The sequence below is a fragment of the Oncorhynchus mykiss genome, chromosome 16, assembly GCF_057628025.1.
Source record: "Oncorhynchus mykiss isolate SJ-2025 chromosome 16, ASM5762802v1, whole genome shotgun sequence".
Lineage (NCBI taxonomy): Eukaryota > Metazoa > Chordata > Actinopteri > Salmoniformes > Salmonidae > Oncorhynchus > Oncorhynchus mykiss.
In genome coordinates this window covers 13,679,710-13,705,351 of record NC_143037.1, presented here as the reverse complement: position 1 = coordinate 13,705,351, position 25,642 = coordinate 13,679,710, and the positions used below count along the sequence as shown (strand labels likewise).

The 25,642-nt window shown below is 42.0% G+C and overlaps 1 protein-coding gene across 1 annotated transcript; it reads left to right on the top strand.

The window, feature by feature from the left end:
* Positions 1 to 16,098: 16,098 nt before the first annotated feature.
* On the top strand, positions 16,099 to 20,540 carry LOC110491403 (protein phosphatase 1 regulatory subunit 3C-B). Its single transcript, XM_021564818.3, has 2 exons — positions 16,099 to 16,544; positions 17,684 to 20,540. Exons 1-2 carry the CDS (start codon positions 16,531 to 16,533, stop codon positions 18,630 to 18,632), a joined length of 963 nt encoding a protein of 320 aa, XP_021420493.1. The 5' UTR covers positions 16,099 to 16,530; the 3' UTR covers positions 18,633 to 20,540.
* Positions 20,541 to 25,642: the final 5,102 nt, after the last annotated feature.

Below are 25,642 nucleotides of genomic sequence, written 5' to 3'. Positions count from 1 at the left end.
CAACCTTGGTTAGCGCGCACTGTGCCCGGCCCGCCACAGGAGTCGCTGGTGCGCGACGAGTCAAGGATATCCCTACCGGCCAAGCCCTCCCTAACCCGGACAACGTTAGACACTTACCACGCTGCATCTTGGTCCGATCCTTACTCCTCTGCAGACGAAGAGGAGATCTGCCGTTACAGAAACACCCACCAACCAAGGACCAAGCAACGTGGTAAAGGACAGCAGCAGCAGCGGCAAAGAACACAGGACTGCTGGACATAGGAGAAGATTCTGGACGGCAAAGGACCCTGGACTCTGCCAGGGGAATATCACTGTCCCAAAGCAGAGCTGGAGGCAGCGAAAGCAGAGAGGCGCTGGTATGAGGAGGCAGCACGGCGGCTGGAAGCCTGAGAGGCAGCCCCAAAAATGTATTGGAGTGTGGTGAAGCCAGGTAGGCGACCTGCACCAACTTCCTGTGCTTACCGGAGAGTGAGAGGGACCGGGCAGGCACCGTGTTATGCGGTGGAGCGCACAGTTTCCCCAGTGCGTGTGCATAGCCCAGTGCGGTACATTCCAGCTCCTCGTATCGGCCGGGCTAGAGTGGGCATCGAGCCAGGTGCCATGAAGCCGGCTCTTCACATCTGGTCTCCAGTGCGTCTCCTTGGGCCGGCGTACATGGCACCAGCCTTATGGATGGTGTCCCCGGTTCGCCAGCACAGCCCAGTGCGGGCTATTCCAACTCGCCGCACTGGCCTGGCTACCGGGAGCATTCAACAAGGTAAGGTTGGGCAGGCTCGGTGCTCAAGAGCTCCAGTGCGCCTGCACGGTCCGGTCTACCCAGTGCCACCTCCACACACCAGCCCTCCGGTGGCAGCCCCCCGCACCAGGCTGTCTCTCCGTCTTCTGCCTACAGAGCCTTCCTCCTCTCCAGCGCTGCCAGAGTCTCCCGTCTCTCCAGCGCTGCCAGAGTCTCCCGTCTGTCCTGAGCCGCCAGAGTCTCCCGTCTGTCCTGAGCCGCCAGAGTCTCCTGTCTGTCCTGAGCCACCAGAGCCGCCAGTCTGTCCTGAGCCGCCAGAGCCACCAGTCAGCCAGGAGCCGCCAGAGCCGCCAGTCAGCCAGGTTTTGCGGTCCGCACCTTTGGAGGGGGGGGGGGGGCACTGTCACGTTCCGACCTTTACTTCCTTTGTTTTGTCTTTATTTAGTATGGTGAGTTGGGGTGGGCAGTCTATGTTTGTTTTTCTATGTTTGGTTCCTGTTTCGGCCTAGTATGGTTCTCAATCAGAGGCAGGTGTCATTAGTTGTCTCTGATTGAGAATCATACTTAGGTAGCCTGGGTTTCACTGTTGGTTTGTGGCTGTTTGTTTCCGTGTGAGTGTTTGTCGCCACACGCTACTGCTTTGGTTTTTGTAGATTTCACGTTATCGTTTATTGTTTTTGTTCGAGTGTTCATTTGTCTTTATTAAAACATTATGGACACTGCATCTTGGTCCGATCCTAACTCCTCTTCAGACGAAGAGGAGATTTGCCGTTACAGGATGACTCATTGTGAAGACTGGGTTCGTGCAGATAACCAACAATTTATGACGTTTGGAATGAGATTAACATGAGGTAAAATAAATAAATAATTAATTAAGAAGACTATTTGATCAGATATTAAAATATCTGAAAAGTTGTATAAGGAAAATTATACATTTGTAATCTGAATATTTTCCTTGGTGCCCCGACTTCCTAGTTAATTACATTTGCCTGATTAGTTAATCACGAAATGCTAATTACAGAGAATCTTTGAATAATACTAAAAGTCTTCATTTAATGATAGTAAAGACATGACACTCCCTTAGGTTGAGTGTCATTCACTAGCACTGAGCCCAAGACACCAGTGGAGGGGTTCTGTGTCAGTACCTTGACAGAGTCAACAAAGTAGGAATTGAAGACATTTGCTATTTCGACTGCATCCTGTGTTAGACTGTCATTCACATTGATTTCTAATCTTTTTGCTGTGCTAACATGGTCTTTCCCTGTCAACTTTTTTAGATTCTCCCAGATCAATTAGAATTATTCCTTTGCTTCACCAATTATGTTGATAAAGTTTGCCTTGGCCTGTCTGATTTATTTCTCAACATGGTAAACCTGCGTCTGTCATGCTCTAATTTCAACTTCAGGGTTGTTTTTAGAGCATGATCTCATTATTTCATCACTTTTCAGATTGCTCCATTTAGTCAAGGAAGATTATTATTTTGGCCAGGTTTGGATTTGATTTTCTTTAGGACGCCATTTATTGTAATCTGGATTGTGGATAGAAAAACCTGACTATCAGCTTCCACATCTGTATAGGACAAGAGATCATTCCAGTTAATTACCTTAATTGCGTTTTCAAAATAATTGAATTCACTCTTAGGTATTCTGAGCTGATCAAGCTTTCTAACAGTGGAGAGGTTAAACCTGTTCATGGAAAGCTTTCTGGCTATAAGTGTCAGATTATGATCAGACAGCCCAATAACCATAATGAAGGATTTAGTGATTCTCTCTGGTTTATTGCTGAACACCAGATCCATCTGTGTTTCTTGGGTCACCTAGTCCAAACAGTAATGAAATAATGTTTTAGAGGGGGAAAAACGTTTCAGTGTAAACTTAAACGATTAAAATCAAATATAAAGTATGTAGAAAAGATAATGGACCTATAACTTTTTTGGACCTTGAACTTATAATATAATATAATCTTTGAGAACTAACAATAACCAAAATAAAAGCCAGACGATCAGGGAGAATAGAAAATGACAAAAACAATGAATTTAGCACTATTGATTTTGTTATGTTTGAGCAAAGGAACACACTAGCCATGGCAAAATGCATAGAATTGCAGGAAATTTGCTTTAAAACATTTGCTTTAAAACTGCCCATTACCACGTCCCCTGCCATGCCCACCATCTAAGCCCTTATGTTTTAGAGGCCGCAGAAGACGCCTTTTTCCAACAAAGCACGGGATGGATGGATGCGTTATCTCTGAAACCTATTCATGGTTACATTTTTAAAGAAGTATCTTTACAAGAACCTTAGTAAGTGTTTGGTATGAGCATGATGCACCGACTCTTTCAGAAAACAACATGGCAAGTCAATCAAGTCTCTATGCATCCCTTTAACTGTTGTGTCTCCGAGAGATCATACTGTACAGTCAGTAGGAAGACTCAACGGACAACTGTAGAGTGTGATTGTACTGTGAGTGTACAGTAGGTGAGGGTAACTGGGATTTACCCCGTCTGGGGCAGCATTGTGCAGAAGGATGAGCCCTCCCTTGTCCTTGTCCTGGGAGTTGACCTCAGCTCTATGCTGAAACAGGAACTCTGCTATCTCCAATTTGTTGTAACCAGCTGACACAATACACACAGAGTGGTTAGAGTGTTGGGCTAGTAACCGAAAGGTTTCAAGTTCAAATCCCTGAGCTGACAAGGTACAAATATGTCATTCTGCCCCTGAACAGGCAGTTAACCCACTGTTCCTAGGCCGTCATTAAAAATAAGAATGTGTTCTTAACTGACTTGTCTAGTTAAATAAAGGTAAAAAAAATACATCTATGATCGTTCACAACACAGTGCAAGAAGAGTACTGTTACACTTGCTTCGAGGCAAGTAACACTGAACCATGTGTGAGACCACCAGCTGTTCCGGATGACTGTATGATCACGCTCTTTAAACAGGTTAACATAAGAACTTTAAACAGGTTAACATTCACAAGGCCGCGGGGTCAGATGGATTACCAGGACTCAGAGCATGTGCACTTGTCAGCTGGCAAGCGTCTACACTGACATTTTCAACCTCTCCTGACCATCTGTAGTACCTACACTCTTAGGAAAAAAAGTGGCCATCTAGAACCCAAAAATATTTTTCGTCTGTCACCTCAGGAGAACCCTTTGAAGAACCCCTTTTCAGTTCGATATAGAAATCTCTGTGGAAAGGGTGGAACCAAAAAGGATTCTCCTAGGAGGAGAGCCACACAAACCTTTTTTATAAGAGTGTACAAGTTTCAGACAGACCACCTTAGTCCCTGTGCCCAAGAACAGCAAGGTAACCTGTCTAAATTATTACCGCCCCATAGCACTCACATCTGAAATGCTTTGAAAGGCTGGTCATGGCTCACATCAACACCATCATCCCAGACTCCCTGGACCCATTCCAATTCACATACTGCCACAACAAATCCACAGATGATGCAATCTCTATTGCCCTACACACTGCCCTTTCCCACTTGGACAAAAGCAACACCTACGTGAGAATGCTGTTCATTGACTAGAGCTCAGCATTCAATACTATGGTGCCTTCCAAGCTCATCACTTAGCTAAGGACTCTGGGACTGAACACCTTCCTCTGCAACTGCATCCTGGACTGGAGTGTAGGCAACAACACATCCACCATGCTGACCCTCAACATGGGGGCCCTGAGGGGTGCGTGCTTAGTCTTCTCCTGTAGTCGCTGTTCACCCACGACTGCGTGGCCGCTCACGACTCCGACACCATCATTAAGTTTGCACACGACACAATGGTGGTAGGCCTGCTCAGGGACCTAGCTGTGTGATGCCAGGACAACAACCTTTCCCTCAAAATCAGCAAGACAAAGGAGCTGATTGTGGACTACAGAAAATGGAGGGCCGAGAACGCCCCCATTCACATCGACGGGGCTGTAGTGGAGCGGGTCGAGAGCTTCATGTCCAATCTATCATGGTCCAAACACACCAACACAGTCGTGAAGAGGGCACCACAACACCTCATCCCCTCAGGAGGCTGTAAAGATTTGGCACGGAACCTCAGAACCTCAAAAAGTTCTACAGCTGCACTTTTGAGAACATCTTGACTGGCTGCATCACCGCTTGGTATGACAACTGCTTGGCATCCGACCGCAAGGCGCTACAGAGGGTAGTGGGGACGGCGCAGTGCATCACAGAGCTCCCTGCCATCCAGGACCTCTATACCAGGCGGTAGCAGTGTAGGTATAGGTCACAGGGGGTTGGTGGCATCTTATTTGGGGTGGACGGGCCTGTGGTAATGGCTGGAGTGGATCAAGTGGAATGGTATCAAATACACCAAACACATGGTGTCCATGTGTTTGATGCCATGCCATTTGCGACTTTCCAGACATTATTATGAGCCGTCCTCCCCTCACCAGTCTCCTTTGTATAAGTACATATCTACCTCGTACCCATGCACATCGACTCGGTACTGGTACCCCTGGTATATGGCCAAGTTATCGTTACTCATTGTGTGTCTATCCACGCCTGTTGTTTACCAAGCATGTGACAAATAACATTTTGTTTTATTTGATTTGAATCCTAGAGCAAACACACAAGTTGGCTTGATCTTTATGCTATTGATAACATGATAACACCTGAACTTACCCTTGCCTCGTGTTTCACCAGCACCTCGATTATGTCTTTGTGGGATTTTTCAGAAGCCAGGTGCAAGGAAGCTATGACAAAACACATCACAAACGAGTTTAAGTTGTTGTGATACTACTTCTATGGGTTTCACAATGGAACCAAAAGGAACCTTTAGTTCAGAGTCTTATCGGTGCATTCAGACTCACCCAGTTATATCTGTCATATCAACAATGGTAAGTGTAAAGTGACTGATAATTGCTTGTGGGATAAGGGTCACTGACTGACACACTTTGCAGTATTCACGACTCTTTAGTCTTCTCATTCCAATCGGCCCCTTTTCTCAGCAGTTAGTCACACACTTGGCAATGCTGTTAAAAGCACATTTTAGATCTTAAAACTCTGCTTAGTTGAAAATACAGAGTAACCCAGAGAAATCTATATAATACAAGTGATTCAATACATTGACTATATAATTTTTAGGTTAAATTTATTTAACCAGGCAAGTCAGTTAAGAACAAATTTGTACTTACAATGACAGGCCTAGGAACAGTGGGTTAACTGCCTTGTTCAGGGGCAGAACGATAGATTTTTACCTTGTCAGCTCGGGGAATCAATCCAGCAACCTTTCGGTTGGTTACTAGTCCAACGCTCTAACCACTAGGCTACATGCCACCCCATAATCAGCAGAAACAGTATCTGTAGTATGTTGGTAACTCAGTGTTGAGGTTTCTTACCAGAGCGATTTCATGGTTAAGGGGATTATTGAAGGTGATGGTCTCCAGTGACAGGTGCTTCTTTAGGTGGGCCAGGTCAGCTTCACGTACTGCCTGGAGCAAAGCACGATGTCTGGACTAATCTTGTAACAGACACAAGAGGTCAGATAAGAGAGTGTTTCAACAATTACATAGGGAGAACAGGGCTGCTCATCTGACAGTTACCCCCTGCCTAAAATCATTTGGACTCAATTAGTTTCAAGTATTGTAGGTGACCTCCAAGGAAGAAAAATACGGTTAAAAAAGAATAGGAACAATGAATAAAAAATAAACATGGCTTATGGGTCAGGTGTTCTTTGAGCTGCTAGTGGGGATTGGTCCAGAAACCAATGGGTTGGGCCAGAGCCAGAACACACGTGGGTAAAGCGGTGGTTTTGAAAATGTGTCTTTGGATTTGATACTCTGATTGGTTAGAGACAATCCAATCGCTGATTACTTTTTGTACAACGCCCCTCGTCACCATAAACAACTTAAATAATGTCAGTCTCAGACTAAAGTATGTAGGGAACGACAGAGCAGAGGAATAGTTTAGTTCTGAGTCGCATGATGTACCAGCAGCTACGCTGTCATCATGCGGTCATAGCCAAAAGCCAGATGCTGAAGGACTGAAAGAAACACCACAAATAACCATTTAACATGAAGTTATTTGTTTGTCCTGACTGATACACTCTTTTTTTAGGTAAAATGTTTTGGCCAAAAATATATTTTAACATCCAGTCGGCCGGAATGTCTTTTACCTCATTTTTGTGCATTTGGAATTTTCGAGATGTGATGAAAAATGTATAGTCTGTTCATTAACAGTTTAGAAGAGCATGTGACTTACCATCCGACCGTCACTGGCATGACAGTTTACATTAATTACATGGTGTTAGCAGGGCCATCAGCTTGTCTTCATTCCCACTCCTATGAAAGCACCACATGTATTAGAATGAAGAGCACAAGAATGGTCACAGTTGATAACAAGGCATCTGAATGGAGGTCATTAAAGCATCTGAGATATCCTCCACCTTGCACTTTCAAGCAAGTCATCTTTTATATATTCACCTGTGTTGAAGAAAGTGTGAAAACATATTCCAAAATAACTTTTGTGTTTCATTGTTTTGATTCATTCAACGCTATGTTCTGCAATTCTTGTATCACAAAGAAACATGTTCTATTCTGTTCCCATGCCCAAAATAGATGCAATGAGTGTAAACTAACTCAATCATGCCATTAGTGAGTATAAAATGCTTGTGAGGAACATGGCCCTCCCACTCACCGTTCAGCACTGCTTTAGTGGACGCTTCAGCCTGGTCCAGCGCCATCCTCCCATCTGTGTTACGAATCGTTGTCTATGCTCCATGCTGCAGCAGAAATACAACACCAAATCACCCATATCACCATTTACAAGATATCAAGAAATAGCCTGTTATACAGAAACAATATAGAGAGGGCACACCCATTGCCACACTTGGCTCTTACAAAAGTGGGCCTTAAAGCATATTACAGATTGGTGTATCAATCTGAGTCTTCTGGAGATGTGACCACTTTACTTGAAGCCACAAGAGGACAGTCACTGCTTAAACAATGCACATTTTCCAAGGGGACAGCCTCCAACAGTACCTATGTAGACATCGATCGTGTAGTTCTAGTTGTCCCTGGGTTTGGAATCAGTCTTGCACTCAGCCCAGCTGAGGTTGATCACCTCAGCATAGCCGGAGGAGCGGGCGTTGTGTAGGGATACGAGGCCTCCGCCATCCTGGGAGTGCACATTGGCTCCATTCTGTAGTAGGTAGTCCTGAGGATGAAAGATGGTATTTAGATGCACTTGGTCCACATTGAGGCTTAAGTAGATCCATTCAAGGATTATGCCTGGATTCATATTGGAAATTAGAAAAGGACTGTTGCTGCTTATAAATAAATACATTGATAAATAAAATATTAGTTGTAATATAAGATGTTCAAATAATAACAATACATATTTTATGAATCAAGAGGATCAATTTATTCAGAGCTAACTTGATATTTTCAGGCAATGTATTGTGGGTGTTGTTCACTGCGGTCTTCTTCCTCATTTATCACTAGATGGTGCTATTAGTCACATTTTAGCAGCAGCAGACCCATCCATGCCGACTACATTGATACCACCTATTCAACACTTCAGAAAATAGTAACAAATTGTTTATATTTCAGGTGGAAAAAATAATATCAAGTTATTAACACAATATTATCAAGTTATTAACACATCCTCTCTGATTCATCTAAGATAAGTTGGCACCAGTTTTCCCAAGTCTTTAAAAAAAAAGTGAACTTGACCTTGAATTTGCTGTGTAAATGCCGGTGTATCATTGACATTGGCTCTATTTCAAATGGTTTGGACAACTGAGCGGTGTCAGGTCTATCATAGGTCATTGGTAGCCAGTTGTGCCATCCCAAAACCTGCACATTAATTGAGTCATGAATGGCTATTCAATGTCTCATCTGTAGTGTTCTCTTTGATAAATATTTAAGGAGGATAACTAGACCCTTCATCCAAATAACCACATAGATATGCAGGTTTTACAGATTTTGTATCTTATTACAAAATCACCGACATGGAAATGTATTATACATGTTGTTTATTTATAGTATGTATGCAATATCAAGACTCTGAATTATTCATATTTACTATACTACTAAAAATATACCATACCACCAACATTTTCCAAAACTGAAATATACCAACTAGAAATAAACCTTCGGTTGAAAGGTTACACACACACAAAAAAATCTAAAGAAATTGATGATATGAAGTAACTTCTATTTCCAATGACCTATGTGGTCAGGACATGGCAAAGGCATCTGAACTTGATGTGTTAAAACTACTTCTCTCAGTAGCTGCCAGGCCCCTGTCTTTGCCCTCCATTCATATCCCTGACTGAGGAGGATCATTTTTCAGCTCCTCCTATAGCAGGGTTTCCCAAACTTGGTCCCGGGGCCCCACCCTGGGTTCACGTTTTGTTTTTTAACCGCAGCACTACACAGCTGATTCAAATAACCAATGAATCATCAAGCTTTTGAAAAGTATAGTATACTGAGCTATATGTGGGTATATTTTTGAATGTGGCCTGGTTGGTTGATATACAGTAAATAAATAAGCTGCTTCTTCACACTACTGTCTGAAATGACATCTGATCATGGAGTCCTTCCCATGTTCATATCTTCCCACATCAAAGTACTGTCCTAACAGTTTACAGGTACTACAGGACAGGGTTTTCCAACGACAGAGTTTGGCGTCACTTCGGAGTCACTTTTATTGTAAGTAAGAATATAATGTTTTTAAACACTTCTACATTAATGTGGATGCTACCATGGTTATGGATCATCCTGAATTAATTGTGAATATTGATGAGTGAGAAAGTTACAGATGCACAGATATCATACCCCTAAGACATGCTAACCTCTCACCATTACAATAACAGGGAAGGTTAGTATTTTGGGAGGGGTACGATATTTGTGAGTAATTTCTATATTATTCATAATCATGGCAGCATCCACATTAATATAGAAGTGTTTAGAAACATTCTATTCTTATTTACAATAAAAGTGACTCCAAAATGACAAGACATTATTTACAGTTAATTTCTATTGGACACAAAATAATCTGAAACAAAACCGAAATAAACAGCAAATGCATCCAACAAATTTGTAGTCACAAGCTTGATGTAGTCATTGTGTGCTATGAATATGGGACCAAGTACTTAACTTTTGCTTCTTTAATACACATATAAGTGAATTTGTCCCAATACTTTTGGTCCCGTAAAATGGTGGGACTATGTCCAAAAAGTGTTGTAATTTCTAAACGGTTCACCCCATGTGGATGAAAACACCCTCAAATTAAAGCTGACAGTCTGCACTTTAACCTCATAGTCATTGTATCATTTCAAATTCAAAGTAGTGGAGTACAGAGCCAAAACAACAATAAAATGTGTCATTGTCCCAATATTTTGGGAGTTTACTGTAGATATATGATTGTGTGTACGGTCTATAGACAGTATAGACAGTATATGAATAGGAAAGGTGTGTACAGCAGTAAATGTGCCTTCACTAGAACACAAGATATACAGTGGGGCAAAAAAGTACTTAGTCAGCCACCAATTGTGCAAGTTCTCCCACTTAAAAAGATGAGAGAGGCCTGTAATTTTCATCATAGGTACACTTCAACTATGACAGACAAAATGAGAAGAAAAAAATCCAGAAAATCACATTGTAGGATTTTTTATGAATTTATTTGCAAATTATGGTGGAAAATAAGTATTTGGTCACCTACAAACAAGCAAGATTTCTAGCTCTCACAGACCTGTAACTTCTTCTTTAAGAGGCTCCTCTGTCCTCCACTCGTTACCTGTATTAATGGCCCCCTTTGAACTTGTTATCAGTATAAAAGACACCTGTCCACAATCTCAAACAGTCACACTCCAAACTCCACTATGGCCAAGACCAAAGAGCTGTCAAAGGACACCAGAAACAAAAGTGTAGACCTGCACCAGGCTGGGAAGACTGAATCTGCAATAGGTAAGCTGCTTGGTTTGAAGAAATACAAAATAAAGACATAGAAGACCACTGATAATCTCCCTCGATCTGGGGCTCCACGATCCAAGATCTCACGCCGTGGGGTCAAAATGATCACAAGAACGGTGAGCAAAAATCCCAGAACCACACGGGGGGACCTAGTGAATGACCTGCAGAGAGCTGGGACCAAAGTAACAAAGCCTACCATCAGTAACACACTACGCCGCCAGGGACTCAAATCCTGCAGTGCCAGACGAGTCCCCCTGCTTAAGCCAGTACATGTCCAGGCCCGTCTGAAGTTTGCTAGAGAGCATTTGGATGATCCAGAAGAAGATTGGGAGAATGTCATATGGTCAGATGAAACCAAAATATAACTTTTTGGTAAAAACTCAACTCGTCGTGTTTGGAGGTCAAAGAATGCTGAGTTGCATCCCAAGAACACCATACCTACTGTGAAGCATGGGGGTGGAAACATCATGCTTTGGGGCTGTTTTTCTGCAAAGGGACCAGGACGACTGATCCGTGTAAAGGAAAGAATGAATGGGGCCATGTATCTTGAGATTTTGAGTGAAAACCTACTTCCATCAGCAAGGGCATTGAAGATGAAACGTGGCTGGGTCTTTCAGCATGACAATGATCCCAAACACACTGCCCGGGCAACGAAGGAGTGGCTTCGTAAGAAGCATTTCAAGGTCCTGGAGTGGCCTAGCCAGTCTCCAGATCTCAACCTCATAGAAAATCTTTGGAGGGAATTGAAAGTCTGTGTTGCCCAGCAACAGCCCCAAAACATCACTACTCTAGAGGAGATCTGCATGGAGGAATGGGCCAAAATACCAGCAACAGTGTGTGAAAACCTTGTGAAGACTTACAGAAAACGTTTGACCTCTGTCATTGCCAACAAAGGATATATAACAAAGTATTGAGATAAACTTTTGTTATTGACCAAATACTTATTTTCCACCATAATTTGCAAATATGTGATTTTCTGGATTTTTTTTTCATTTTGTCTGTCATAGTTGCAGTGTAACTATGATGGAAATTACAGGCCTCTCTCATCTTTTTAAGTGGGAGAACTTGCACAATTGGTGGCTGACTAAATACTTTTTTTGCCCCACTGTACTAATGAAGTGGATAAAACAGTATGTAATAATTTTTAAAGTGACTAGTGTTCAATGACTATGTACATAGGGCAGGGTAGAATACCGGGTGGTAACCCGGCTAGTAACAGTGACTAACGTTCAGGGCAGGGTACCGGGCTGAGGCCGGCTAGTGGTGACTATTTAATAGATAGAAGCTGTTTTTCAGTCTCTCGGTCCCAGATTTGAGGCACTTGTACTGCCTCCACCTTCTATATAGATGGTAGTGGGGTAAACATGCCATGGCTCGGGTGGTGATGATCTTTTTGGTCTTCCTGTGACACCGGGTGCTATAGATGTCCTAGAGGGCAGGCAGTGTGCCCCCGGTGATGCATTGAGCTAGCCGCACAACCCTCTGGAGAGCCCTGTGGTTGCGGACGGACAAAATATTTTAGTATATCTTTTCATGTGACAACACTGAAGAAATGACACTTTGCTAATATTTACAAAAATGTGAGGGGTGTACTCACTTTTGTGATATACTGTATGTATGTATATATATACAGTGCCTTGCGAAAGTATTCGGCCCCCTTGAACTTTGCGACCTTCTGCCACATTTCAGGCTTCAAACATAAAGATATAAAACTGTATTTCTTTGTGAAGAATCAACAACAAGTGGGACACAATCATGAAGTGGAACGACATTTATTGGATATTTCAAACTTTTTTAACAAATCAAAAACTGAAAAATTGGGCGTGCAAAATTATTCAGCCCCTTTACTTTCAGTGCAGCAAACTCTCTCCAGAAGTTCAGTGAGGATCTCTGAATGATCCAATGTTGACCTAAATGACTAATGATGATAAATACAATCCAGCTGTGTGTAATCAAGTCTCCGTATAAATGCACCTGCACTGTGATAGTCTCAGAGGTCTGTTAAAAGCGCAGAGAGCATCATGAAGAACAAGGAACACACCAGGCAGGTCCGAGATACTGTTGTGAAGAAGTTTAAAGCCGGATTTGGATACAAAAAGATTTCCCAAGCTTTAAACATCCCAAGGAGCACTGTGCAAGCGATAATATTGAAATGGAAGGAGTATCAGACCACTGCAAATCTACCAAGACCTGGCCGTCCCTCTAAACTTTCAGCTCATACAAGGAGAAGACTGATCAGAGATGCAGCCAAGAGGCCCATGATCACTCTGGATGAACTGCAGAGATCTACAGCTGAGGTGGGAGACTCTGTCCATAGGACAACAATCAGTCGTATATTGCACAAATCTGTCCTTTATGGAAGAGTGGCAAGAAGAAAGCCATTTCTTAAAGATATCCATAAAAAGTGTTGTTTAAAGTTTGCCACAAGCCACCTGGGAGACACACCAAACATGTGGAAGAAGGTGCTCTGGTCAGATGAAACCAAAATTGAACTTTTTGGCAACAATGCAAAACGTTATGTTTGGCGTAAAAGCAACACAGCTCATCACCCTGAACACACCATCCCCACTGTCAAACATGGTGGTGGCAGCATCATGGTTTGGGCCTGCTTTTCTTCAGCAGCGACAGGGAAGATGGTTAAAATTGATGGGAAGATGGATGGACCCAAATACAGGACCATTCTGGAAGAAAACCTGATGGAGTCTGCAAAAGACCTGAGACTGGGACGGAGATTTGTCTTCCAACAAGACAATGATCCAAAACATAAAGCAAAATCTACAATGGAATGGTTAAAAAATAAACATATCCAGGTGTTAGAATGGCCAAGTCAAAGTCCAGACCTGAATCCAATCGAGAATCTGTGGAAAGAACTGAAAACTGCTGTTCACAAATGCTCTCCATCCAACCTCACTGAGCTCGAGCTGTTTTGCAAGGAGGAATGGGAAAAAATGTCAGTCTCTCGATGTGCAAAACTGATAGAGACATACCCCAAGCGACTTACAGCTGTAATCACAGCAAAAGGTGGCGCTACAAAGTATTAACTTAAGGGGGCTGAATAATTTTGCACGCCCAATTTTTCAGTTTTTGATTTGTTAAAAAAGTTTGAAATATCCAATAAATGTCGTTCCACTTCATGATTGTGTCCCACTTGTTGTTGATTCTTCACAAAAAAATACAGTTTTATATCTTTATGTTTGAAGCCTGAAATGTGGCATAAGGTCGCAAAGTTCAAGGGGGCCGAATACTTTCGCAAGGCACTGTATATATATATATATATATATATATATATATATATTTTTTTTTTTTATTTTTTTTTTATTTTTTTTTTCTTCCACATTGACGTTACATAGTATTTTGTGTAGATCGTTGACCAAAAATTAAAATTAATTCAATTTTAATCGCACTTTGTAACACATCAAAATGTGTAAAAAGTGAAGGGGTGTGAATACTTTCTGAAGGCACTGTGTGTTGCTACTGTAAAGCAGTGAACATGCATTCTGTGGACGTGCAGACTGGCATTAAAGTTAACTTCCTGTTATGCATGAACCAATGAATATGCAGGAACTCCTGACCGTGACCGCTAGACATATTACTTTACCGAACCAGGGAAGCACATACTTTATGCCAAATGGTTGCTATATGGAAATATGTTGCAATAAGAAAAATGTTTTTAGAGAGAATCAGTGGTGGAAAAAGTACCCAATTGTCATACCTGAGTAAAAGTAAAGATAAGGTAAAATAAAATTACTCAAGTAAAAGTGAAAGTCACCCAGTAAAATACTACTTGAGTAAAAGTCTAAAAGTATTTGGTTTTAAATAAACGTAAGTATAAAAAGTCAATGTAATTGATCAAATGTACTTTAAGTATCAAAAGTAAAAGTATAAATCATTTCAAATTGCTTATATTAAGCAAACCAGACAGCACCATTTTCTTGTTTATTAAATGTATGGATAGCCATGGGCACACTCCAACACATAATTTACAAACAAAGCATTTGTGTTTAGTGAGTCCGCCAGAACAGATGCAGTGGAGATGACCAGGGATGTTCTCTTTATAAGTGCGTGATTTGGACCATTTTCCTGTCCTGCTAAGCATTCAAAATGTAACGAATACTTTTAGGTGTCAGGGAAAATGTATGGTGTAAAAAGTACATTATTTTCTTTAGGAATGTAGTGAAGTAAAAGTAAAAATTGTCAAAAATAAAAATAGTAAAGTACAGATACAACAAAAAACTACTTAAGTAGTACTTGAAAGTGTTTTTACTTAAGTACTTTACACCACTGGAGAGAATATTGTCTGTGTGAAAAACCTTGTGTTGGCCTTTGTGAAAATAGATAATCCAATACAGTTATAACTGAAGTCAGTACCAATGAACTGTGTGGTGAAATGGTTTCCATTTTCGCACTGCGATTACGTAAGAGTCACTCATAGCACCTTATCTCCCCACAGAGACAAGAGCTGATTCACAGAGACGTATCTGAGTTGTAAGGCTTCTAATGCCAGACATTTCACTTGACACCCTCTCTCGCACTGTCCTCTCCAAGGCCTCGCCTCTTCAGTGCCTACCACATTCATGGTTGTGGTGAGAACACTCCTCCAGCTCATTGCAAGCTAGAAAGAGCTGCAGTAACCTGCACCGCTCTAAGGCCAGCATGACCTACAGAGACAGAATTGAACAATGTTTCCCCGGGATGCTTCTGTGTAGAGTCCTCCTTACTAGCTTTAAATGGCATCTTGCAGATGATCATACAATCCCTATGGTGAATTTATACACTGCTCAGACAAGTTCAAATAGATTTGCTCTGTCAGGGTGGAGGTATTTCAGAGCCTGAAGTTGCCTAAGGTCTCAATAGAAATGTCTCCCAACCCAGGCTTATATTTTGATTGTGGTCCCATACTTTCCCATACAAAAGGAGTCAACTAGACCTGGAATTTCACCAATGGGCTAATGAAATGTTATGAGATGTCTCAGGCCTATCTTCCAAATATTGAGAAATGATAAGCTTACTTTAAGGAATAATGTACATAATGTCTACAAAGTCTATAATGTATACACACTGAGTGTAAAAAACACCAGCTCTTTCCATGGCATATACTGACCAGGTGAATCCATGTGAAAGCTACGATACCTTATTGATGTAACTTGTTAAATCCACTTCAATCCGTGTAGATGAAGGGGAGGAGACAGTTTAAAGGTGGATTTTTAAACCTTGAGACAAAATACTGAAGTACCTTTGAACAGGGTATGGTAGTAGCTGGCAGGCACACTGGTTTGTGTCAAGAACTGCAGCACTGCTGGGTTTATCACACTTAACCGTTTCCTGTGTTTATCAAGAATGGTCCACCAACCAAAGAATATCCAGGAAACTTGACACAACGTGGGAAGCACTGGGGAGGGGAGGGGGGTTGGTGCAACACAATATTATAACTATGTTATTTACATGCTAGTTGTTTCTAAACAGAAAAACAACCAGTAGAGGTCTATCATGACTCTGTCAAGCCATCTCCGCCTCCACTCCCCATCCTTCAACGTAGCCTGAGCCGACTAGACGTTTCAGCACCTGGGGCGGACTGTAGACAGGCAAAGCTGCTCGCTGATTGCTCGAGCCATCCTCGTTTGGCTTCTCCATTGGCTATCATCCTGTATTCACGTGAAGCAGTATGCAAATCGTCCGATGTAGCCTACCGATTGAAAACGCGGAGGCCATTAACAGTACAGCTGGACTGCAGAGGGGAAGGGGGCGTGCCACGCAGCATTCAGGAACCTCAACCATATTTCATCGGAATGGCTAAATAACATTTTTTTCGATTTAGTTTTTAAAAAGTTAGTCCGTTTATTCACCAGCAACATTTAAAGTGTTTGTCTTTCCAATGAATTGCACAAGGTAAGCTCACAGTGCGTCAAAGATGAAGCGCTTCGATGCACAGTAAATAGATGGGACAATTATTTTGAACTGCGCAATGAAAGAACATGAAACGTTACTTAAATATAAACGTTTTTGAATGCCAGGTGAGATTACCTCTGGCTGAAATATGATTAACTCACTCACTGACCAATTTTATTTTACCTTGGAGACTGTTTCTTAATTGTTTTATTGACTGGCCATTCTATAGTGCAGGGTTTCCCCAACCCTGTCCCCCTGGGTGCACGTATTGGCTTTTGCCCTAACGCTACACAGTTGATTCAAATAATCAATGCTTGATGATGTTTTGGTTATTTGAATCAGCTGTGTAGTGCTAGGGCAAAAAACAAAATGTGTTCACCCAGGACCAAGTTTGTGAAACCCTGCCCTAGGCTACTGCCCAAAATCATTGCTACGAACTTAAACCTGTATGTGTTAAAGCCATTCTAGTGTAAGTAAAAACGTTTTAAAGGTTGATAGCTATTTATTTTCTAGATTTTTGTAGGCCATTGCTTATTATAAACAGGGTGGTTCGAGCCTTGAATGTTGATTGGCTGACAGCTGTGGTATATCAGACCGTCTACCACGGATATGACAACATGTATTTTTACTGCTCTAATAACGTTGCTAACCAGTTTATAATAGCAATAAGGCACCTCGGGGGTTTGTGACTCTGCGTTGCATAGTGCATAAGGACAGTCATTATCCATTGTATATTGAGAATTTGTTCTTAACTGACTAGTTAAAGGTTAAATAAAATAAAAAATATTGGCCATATACCACACCTCCTCCTGCCTTATTGCTTAATTATAGCCTGCTGTAAACTATTTTGAGCATTATTGTCAGTGTAGATTTTCAAACTGTTCCAGGAACAAATGTATTATATATATTTACAAATCTGTGCCAGATTAATTTGGATGACAGGTCTCTTCAATTAATGACCTACGTCAGCAGGGGTCTGGGAGAAGGTAGCACGTCCAGTGAAATCAGGTCAGGGTTTCACAGCTGCATTCGGAACGTTCCATTACTTAGTTAGACTACATTTTACTATTTTCAGTCTCCTCTAAACAGATAACTATTTAGCCTTTAACCTTGTCTGGTGCTTTCTTCTTTTTCAACAGGGTCCTCCACATGTTGAACCCCAGGCCAATGCCAGGTCCCATAATGCCAGTAGATGTAGCCATGAGGATCTGCCTGGCAAGCTCTCCACCCCTCCGCAGCTTCCTCAGCACGTACGAGGACTGCCGATCGCGAAACCTGGTCAACCGTTACAAACCACTGAGGCCATGCATCAGCTCCAAGCAGCAGCTAGAGGACTCCAGCCTGGGATGGAAGAGCGCCAGGGCCAAGGGGAAGAAGCGGGTGGTCTTTGCCGACTCAAAAGGCATGTCCCTAACGGCCATCCACGTGTTCAAGGAGTTTGAGGAGGACCCACTGTCTGACCTGCAATTTGACCTGTCTGACCTGGCCAATGCCACCGCTGGCCTCAAGGTCTCCGTGGAGAAAAGTTTTACTCTGGATTTCCCACAGCCCGCTGCAGATTATCTGGACTTCAGGAACCGGCTCAAGAAGAACCAAGTATGTCTGGAAAACTGCATACTCCAGGAACGGTCGCTCACCGGCACTGTGAAAGTCAGGAACGTAAGCTTTGAGAAATCGGTCTCCATCCGGCTAACGTTTGACTCGTGGAAAACCCACACGGACATTGCTAGTACGTACCTAAACAATGTGTACGGTTGTTTGGACACTGACACCTTCGCGTTCACTGTCGACCTGCCAAGTTCTGTGCCCTCACAGGAGCGTGTGGAGTTTTGCATATGCTTCACCACCCAGGATCAGACGTACTGGGACAACAACGATGAGAAGAACTACAAGTTGCTCCACAACGACACAGATGCAGACCAGACCAGCAACCCCATCATCCAGACCACCGCACCAGTGGAGTTCAAGAGCGACGGCAAGAGGCCGGAGATGGAGTTTGACCAGTTTGGGAGCCCGAGAACGTCCAGTGGATTCTTCCCTGAATGGCAAAGCTGGGGACACATAGAGAATACAACCCCATACTGGTGAAGCAACAACAAGGCTTTTATGAGAAATCCACAAGCTTCTCCAACAGAATCAACTCCTAATTGCTTGATGTAAGAGGAGTGACAACAGAAAATGTAATAGTATGTACACATGGGAGTGCTGGCTGACCCCCCCCCCCCCCCCCCCCCCCCCCCCCCTCAACAATGAAGATATAACCACAATCTGAACAGTTAAGATGTTCAAGTCAACAGTTGAGGTCATTGTGGGGCTTTAGTGGGCATGTTTGTTTTGTCACAATGGAAAGGTTCATAATGGGTTTCTTTCTCTTCATGTTTGGGGGTATATGTGAAGGTATAGAAATCTACAAACAACAGTTTGAGCCTGTAAGCATCTTATCATCCTGTTAACCCCCTAATCACTGTGACCAGTACTCAACATAAAGCATTGTGGTAAAATGCCGCCATATAGCTAGAATTAACAACAAATAGCAAAGTGCATTTTAAGGTTGAGATATCTAGAAATTGGTTAAGACTTTAAAAGTGTACAATTTTTGTAGTGAATTTAAAAAATGTGGTAAATCATGAGTTGTTGTAACATAGATGCCTTCCTTTTATAATGTTAATTTGATTGTCCATTAAGCTGTTTGTAATCTCGGCCACCAGCCCGCTCACTCTGTCGAGACTACTCTATGCGCCAGCAATCCGAGCCTGGGGATGAGGTTAAGCTGTTGGTCATACAATGGCATTACTTCACCACCTGTATACACAGCGAGTAGGGACTGGATTCAATCCGTATCGCGAAAGATCTGTTAAAATTTCAAGGTAATTTCCGATTGAGCCGAAATATGCAACGTTTACCGTAAATGCAGTCTCCACGAACATAGGAACATTGCCTTTAAATTTAATTTGCGCTATAACTCGGATCTGTCGCAATACTCCAGCTCTACGGATTTAATCTAGCTCTAAGGCTTTTTCAAAAAGAGAAAGATAACTCCAGATTTGGGAGCCTGCACTTAACATTTTGTACATGGAGATCTGTTTTGGTGAGTTTTATATCAACAGAATTAGCTTTACTTGCCCTGTAAGAGATGGAACTATTCCTTGCCGTTAGACATAAAGGTAAGCCATCAAAATGTCAGTATAACGTAAGTCGCCCGAATGTTGACGGACATGGTTGACAGTTCCAGAGCAGTCTTTGCACTGACCGAAATACAGTATGCCTTTTAAATGTGAGAATGTGAAAGAATGAGACGTTGAAAGTGGAATAATTTGGTACAGCATGACGAACTTCATATTGAAGTTGCTTCAGTGTTTCATGGCACCGTTTGAGTGAGGACTTTCAGGTAAACAAAAAAGAAAAGCAATACAGGTAAATATGCATGACTATACCCCAGCATATTATCAACTAGGTGTAGGCCTAAATGGAGCACCTACCTTTGTTTTGCACAAAGGATTTCATACATACGTCCATTGTATTTTTGAAAAGCCTTTACATGCAAACGCATTTTATATGCTCTTCCTAACCTCTTAATGTTTGCTGCTACTGTATGTAAGTGCTATTCTATCTTCAATGTGTTTCATGAACCCGTGGTATGTGAATGCTCCTATGGGAAATAGGGGAAAGAGAATGAGGAGAGTGGGGATGTTATTTAAGGAATGTACGACTAAGTAAGGGAAGTGTTTAAAAGGGAAATGAATGGAAAAGAGGTCAGTGTTAGAGGGCTATGCCTTGGGACTGAGGCTTCAGAGTTTACCAGGAAGTGGTGAACATTGTCAGCTGCTTTGTTTGTTCAAGTGTAAATAAGCATGAGGCAGAATGCAAAGGGCTATGACACGAGCCATGGTGTCTAACCGCCAGCATCTTTTTCTACTGCAAGGAAGGGTCTCTGTGTGTGAAATGGTTTACTGTTTTCTCTGTTCCTTTCAGAAATAAAATCTAATGTTTATAGTGTGAAAGACTCTTGACTTTTCAATCTGGATTTTAGGTTAACAAATATTTTCTAAGAGGAATTACCCGGCTGGCATCACCTTCTCATGCAATACCATTGTCTAAGCTCAAGTAGAACCTCCTTAGACCTAGATTCAATCAGATCAAGCATTAACCGGCGATAGCCAAAACCGGCATGCCTGATGTTTCGGCGATGTCGGAGGTGGAACTGCATTGGAGCTGTCAAATTGGTGAGTAGCTGCTCTTGATCATTGTCACGAAGCCACACCTGTCCCACTCTCGTTAGAAGTTTAGAACAAGGAAGTGTAGGCTATATAGAAATAATGATGCTCAAATGTAAAATCATTAAATTAAATAATAGAGGATTTCTATCAGCTTAATTGAGGTCAAGACGACATCTACCATTCCAGTGTTCAAACTTGTAAACAAGGCTGCGTGGGAGTTCTTGTAATGCAACTCCGTGCAGCCAATGGCATGGTCCGCTTTAGATATGCTAAAAGCCTCTTGCGGATTTGACAATTCTAATGCAGTTCCACCTCCGACACCGCCAAAACAACTGCTATGCGGATGTCGGCTAAAGCGGATCTGATTGATATAGAGCCTTTAATTACATTTAGTGACTAAACGGTGAACAAATTATTAAAGTGGTGTGACTCATAACAAAGTTCATATATACAGGGGTGACCCATTCAAACAAGGGAGTTAAGAGAATTTAGAACGAACACAAACGTCCTGAAACCTTGGGACTGTCTCTAAATGGATGCATCATAAATGTGGTCACCATAGCTGAGAGCAGTAGGTCAGGGTCTGGTCCATGCCTCGATGGTACACTATGTTTCCAGTGTCACGTGACGCACGGCGCGCAGAGAGCCTCACTTGATTTGAAGAATCCTGAAGAGACGAATAGCTATGCAGGGTAGGTTCATGGACAGCATTGGACAGACAGATGCCTCATTAACCAAGATGTGATGAGCTGCCAGATGTTTGAGCATACACTAGACGGGTCCAGACTGGACCAGACAGGTCGGTGATATTATTAGAGACAGAGAGAAGCTCAGAACACAACAGACGGTGTGTGCAAACATTTAGGACTGCCTGCTAGTCGTTTGCCCACAAAGCTGTTGAGGTATTCTGTTTTCTTCGGGATGCACTGACCTGGAGTAACTTGGCATGTTTGACTTGGCATTAATCAAAGTGTAGAAAAGTGAGCATTCTGTTGAGTCACAGAGATGAAGGGAAATAACTCTCCCGGATAGTTAGGGTGAGGAGGCTTCTGTGTTTGCTGTTTGAAGGTCAGAGGTGAATTGAGCGAGTCTGTGGCTCAGGTTTAGATTGATTAAAACAAGGAGCAACTGTAGATCTCCTGATTAAAGTAACTAAGAAGCATTTTCTTGATCGTCTGTCCCCTGGCTGTCCCCTGGCTGAGGCTTATCATTTATTTTTGGTCTTGTCTTGTTCTGATGGTCAGAGCTCGAGGGTCAATACACCCAACACATTCATGCATCGATCAGCACGTGAACAGATGTACAAATATCACACACCTAATATGACTTATTTCAGTTCAGATCAATAGAGTACAAAAACATTGTTGGATTTGGCAAACGCCTACCCTGCGAATAATGGGATCCTGAAATGAATTACTGCTGGACATAAACAGCATGGTCCAGTGAGCTCTGTTGTAATTTTATGTAGGGGTCTTGGGTAAAGAACAGCGACCCACTGCTGTGCATTACTGTCTGAGTCTGATTCCCATGATGCCTTACAGTCCTAGGGATGGCTGGATAAAACAGACTGACTGACTAACTAAAAATACCTCCTCTGTTCTAGAGCAATCATCCTCATAGGCCACTGAACACAGAAAAACAACAACTGGGTTTCCTGGGTATCCCAAAATCAGTTTTAAAAACAGCATTAAACACTTTTTCTTATCAGAGTAGCCCAAACATGAGTACCACTATCCTACTACTGTGATATTTATGTTTATGTTAATGCTACAGTTCATATATTATAGTAAATAGATAATACATTACAATAATACTGCATTTTCTTAGGTAGTCCATTAACTTTCTCATAACTTGCTCATAATAATCTACTATAAGTAGAAATGCAAGATTTGCAGCAACCAAGCCAAGAGTCCATGGATCGTTTCACCTTTCTGCAGGTCAAAAGGTCAGGTATGTCAGACAGCAGCTGTGGGCGATAAACCCTGTCCAGTCACTCTACTTTTAGACATGTTATATTACTCATTCATACCAATAGACCCCTTTACACAACCAACGCCTCACCTTAGCCAGCATCCCAGAATGGCTCCTCTGCTATTCGCTCCATGTGAATGAGCAGATGTGTGTTAACTTTGGTTACTCATCAGATGAGTTGAATGAGTTGTTATGGAGAGTAATGTTTCCAGACTTTATGGTGTTATAATGACACATCAATTTGAATTCCATTACAATTCAAAATATTTCCAGACACGGTAACAGGTGCCTTGCAGCTGGACATAGTATTTGGAGTTGTCAGTGGTTCTCTATTTTTAGAAAATCCCCCTCTCAGTATTGATACTATCAGCTTGAACATTGAAGCCAAAGTAAGATCTGTGTTTGTAACCGGGTTCTTGAGAAACAGGATGTTTCATCATTGTTTACTGACAGATTTGAGTCATTTCCCTTTTGCTCATTGCAGTGAAAATGGTTAATTTGTCAGGGACTATTTCAATCTAATGGTCTGTCTTAATTCATTCTTACTGGAGTCTTTGTCAACTGAAATGATTGCATATCATTTCTGGTAGAGGTCAAATGAAAGAATTCCTCTCAAGTCTATGGAACTATGCTGATCAGTCAAATGTCAGTCTTGTGTAGACATAGCCTTTCCTTACAAAGGTAGGATTTTCTGAAATTTCACTAGGTCATTTCATTAGTTCACGTCAGAGTGCAATGTGTCAGCCATTTCATCACCTTGGAAAGAAACACTTGCCCTCTCCCACACTCTTTCTTCTTAGTATTAGGATTTACTTCATGTGGTTTTGATACACTCCACTCTGATGTGAAAGCATTGTAGCTGTGTCTAACGAGACATGGCATATTGGCAGACAAACACATGATTAAAATTCCATTTCATTATCTCTTCATTATCAAGTTGTCCACAGTAGAACGTTCATTTGATACAGAGTTCTGATTTACAAAACAACGGCTGAGAATGTGTCCTACTAATAAGTCCTACTAATAACCTCAGGCAACCCCAAAATACCAGACACTACCCCATAGCTGAAACCTTGCATGGTAACTCCTGATCAATAGTCAAATGTATCTGAGTGACTGTTGTAATGTCCATTACTTAATGGGCCAACTCTGTTACCATGGTGACACGGACTGGTGAATGGGCCACATCTCCAAGATACTCCTTTACTGTACATCGGTAGAGGTGGAAACTCATTGTGTAACACATACTTTGTCTTAATGTCACACGCTGTGACCAGATATTGTTTACGACCTCGTCTCCTTTTTCATCCTGTCAAGCCCTCATGTAGAATGTAATGACATATTTAAGGGTTTTAAAGATGATAATCAAGTTTGGTAGACATCACTAGAGATTCATAGAGCACAGCACACAATAACGAATGTTTTCCACTTATAAAATCATTTTCAATGTTCTAAGCTCTGTAACATTGTAAATTGGAGCTTTTCTCAGAGGTTTCTTTGTTACTTACTTGCATATTATTCTTGGCGCATGCCTCAGCTGCCTGGCATGGTGGAAGAATAATCTAAATGTCAACTGTCACTCACATTAGTCAGAGTCTTGGGCTACAGTGTCTAGAGGAAGTATTCACACCCCTTTAATTATTCCACATTTTGTTGTGTTACAGCCTACATTGATTTATTTTTATCACCCAAAAACCAATTTTTTGCAAATTTATTGAAAATTAAGTTCAGAAATACCAAATTTACATACTCCTGAGTCAATACATGTTAGAATCACCTTTGGCAGTGATTACAGCTGTGAGTCTTTCTGGGTAGTTCTATAAGAGCTTTGCACACCTGGATTGTGCAACATTTGCACATTATTATTTTTTAAATTCTTCAATCTCTGTCAAGTTTTTGATCATTGCTAGAGAGCCATTTTAAAGTTTTTCCATAGATTTTCAAGTTGATTTAAGTCAAAACTGTAACTAGGCCACTCAGGAACATTCAATGTTGTCTTGGTAAGCAACCCCAGTTTTTGCTTTGTGTTTAAAGTTATTGTCCTGCTGAAAGGTGAATTTGTATCCCAGAGTGTGTTGGAAAGCAGACTGAACCATGGTTTCCTCTAGCATTCTGCCTGTGCTTAGCTCTATTACTCCCTAGTCCTTGCTGATGACAAGCATACCTGTTAAATACTCTCTCAAACCCTCTCTCTGGCCCTGGGACACAGAGGCACAAACTTTAGAGAGAAACTCTCCAGCCCAGGAGAGGCTACCATCCCCCGGTTTCACACCTCTGGCCCTTGGAAACTCTGTTGCTAGGGGCAACTCTCTCCTGTGTCATGTGACCTTGCTAGCCAATCAGTGGCCTAGCCAGGGGCAGGCGAACCCCCAACATAATCTTTGAACTCTTCAGTTGCATTTTGGAGCCCAGGTTTGGAGCCACTATTATTACAACTCTTCCAGTAGTCCATCCTTCTTCCTGTTTGCTATGTGTGTGTGCCCGTCTTGTGTGGCAATACATGTGTGTTCTCCTACTGGTCATTTCAGTCCTCTTACCGGGACGCTAGGTCAGTTGCACTTACAATCTAAACCGGCACCTCTATCGGAGTCCATCACCAGTTGGTGGCTCTCTTTTTCAATACCCATAACACGATGCAGTCACCACAATGCTTGAAAATAATGAAGACTGGTACTCAGTGATGTGTTGGATTTGCCCCCAAACATAACGCTTTGTATTCAGGAAATAAAATTATTTTCTTTGCCACATTATTTATATAGTTTTCCTTTAGTGCCTTATTGCAAACAGGATACATGTTTTGGAATATTTTTTATTCTATACAGGCTTCCTTCTTTTCACTCTGTCATTTAGGTTCGTATTGTGGAATAACTACAATATTGTTGATTCATCCTCAGTTTTCTCCTATCACAG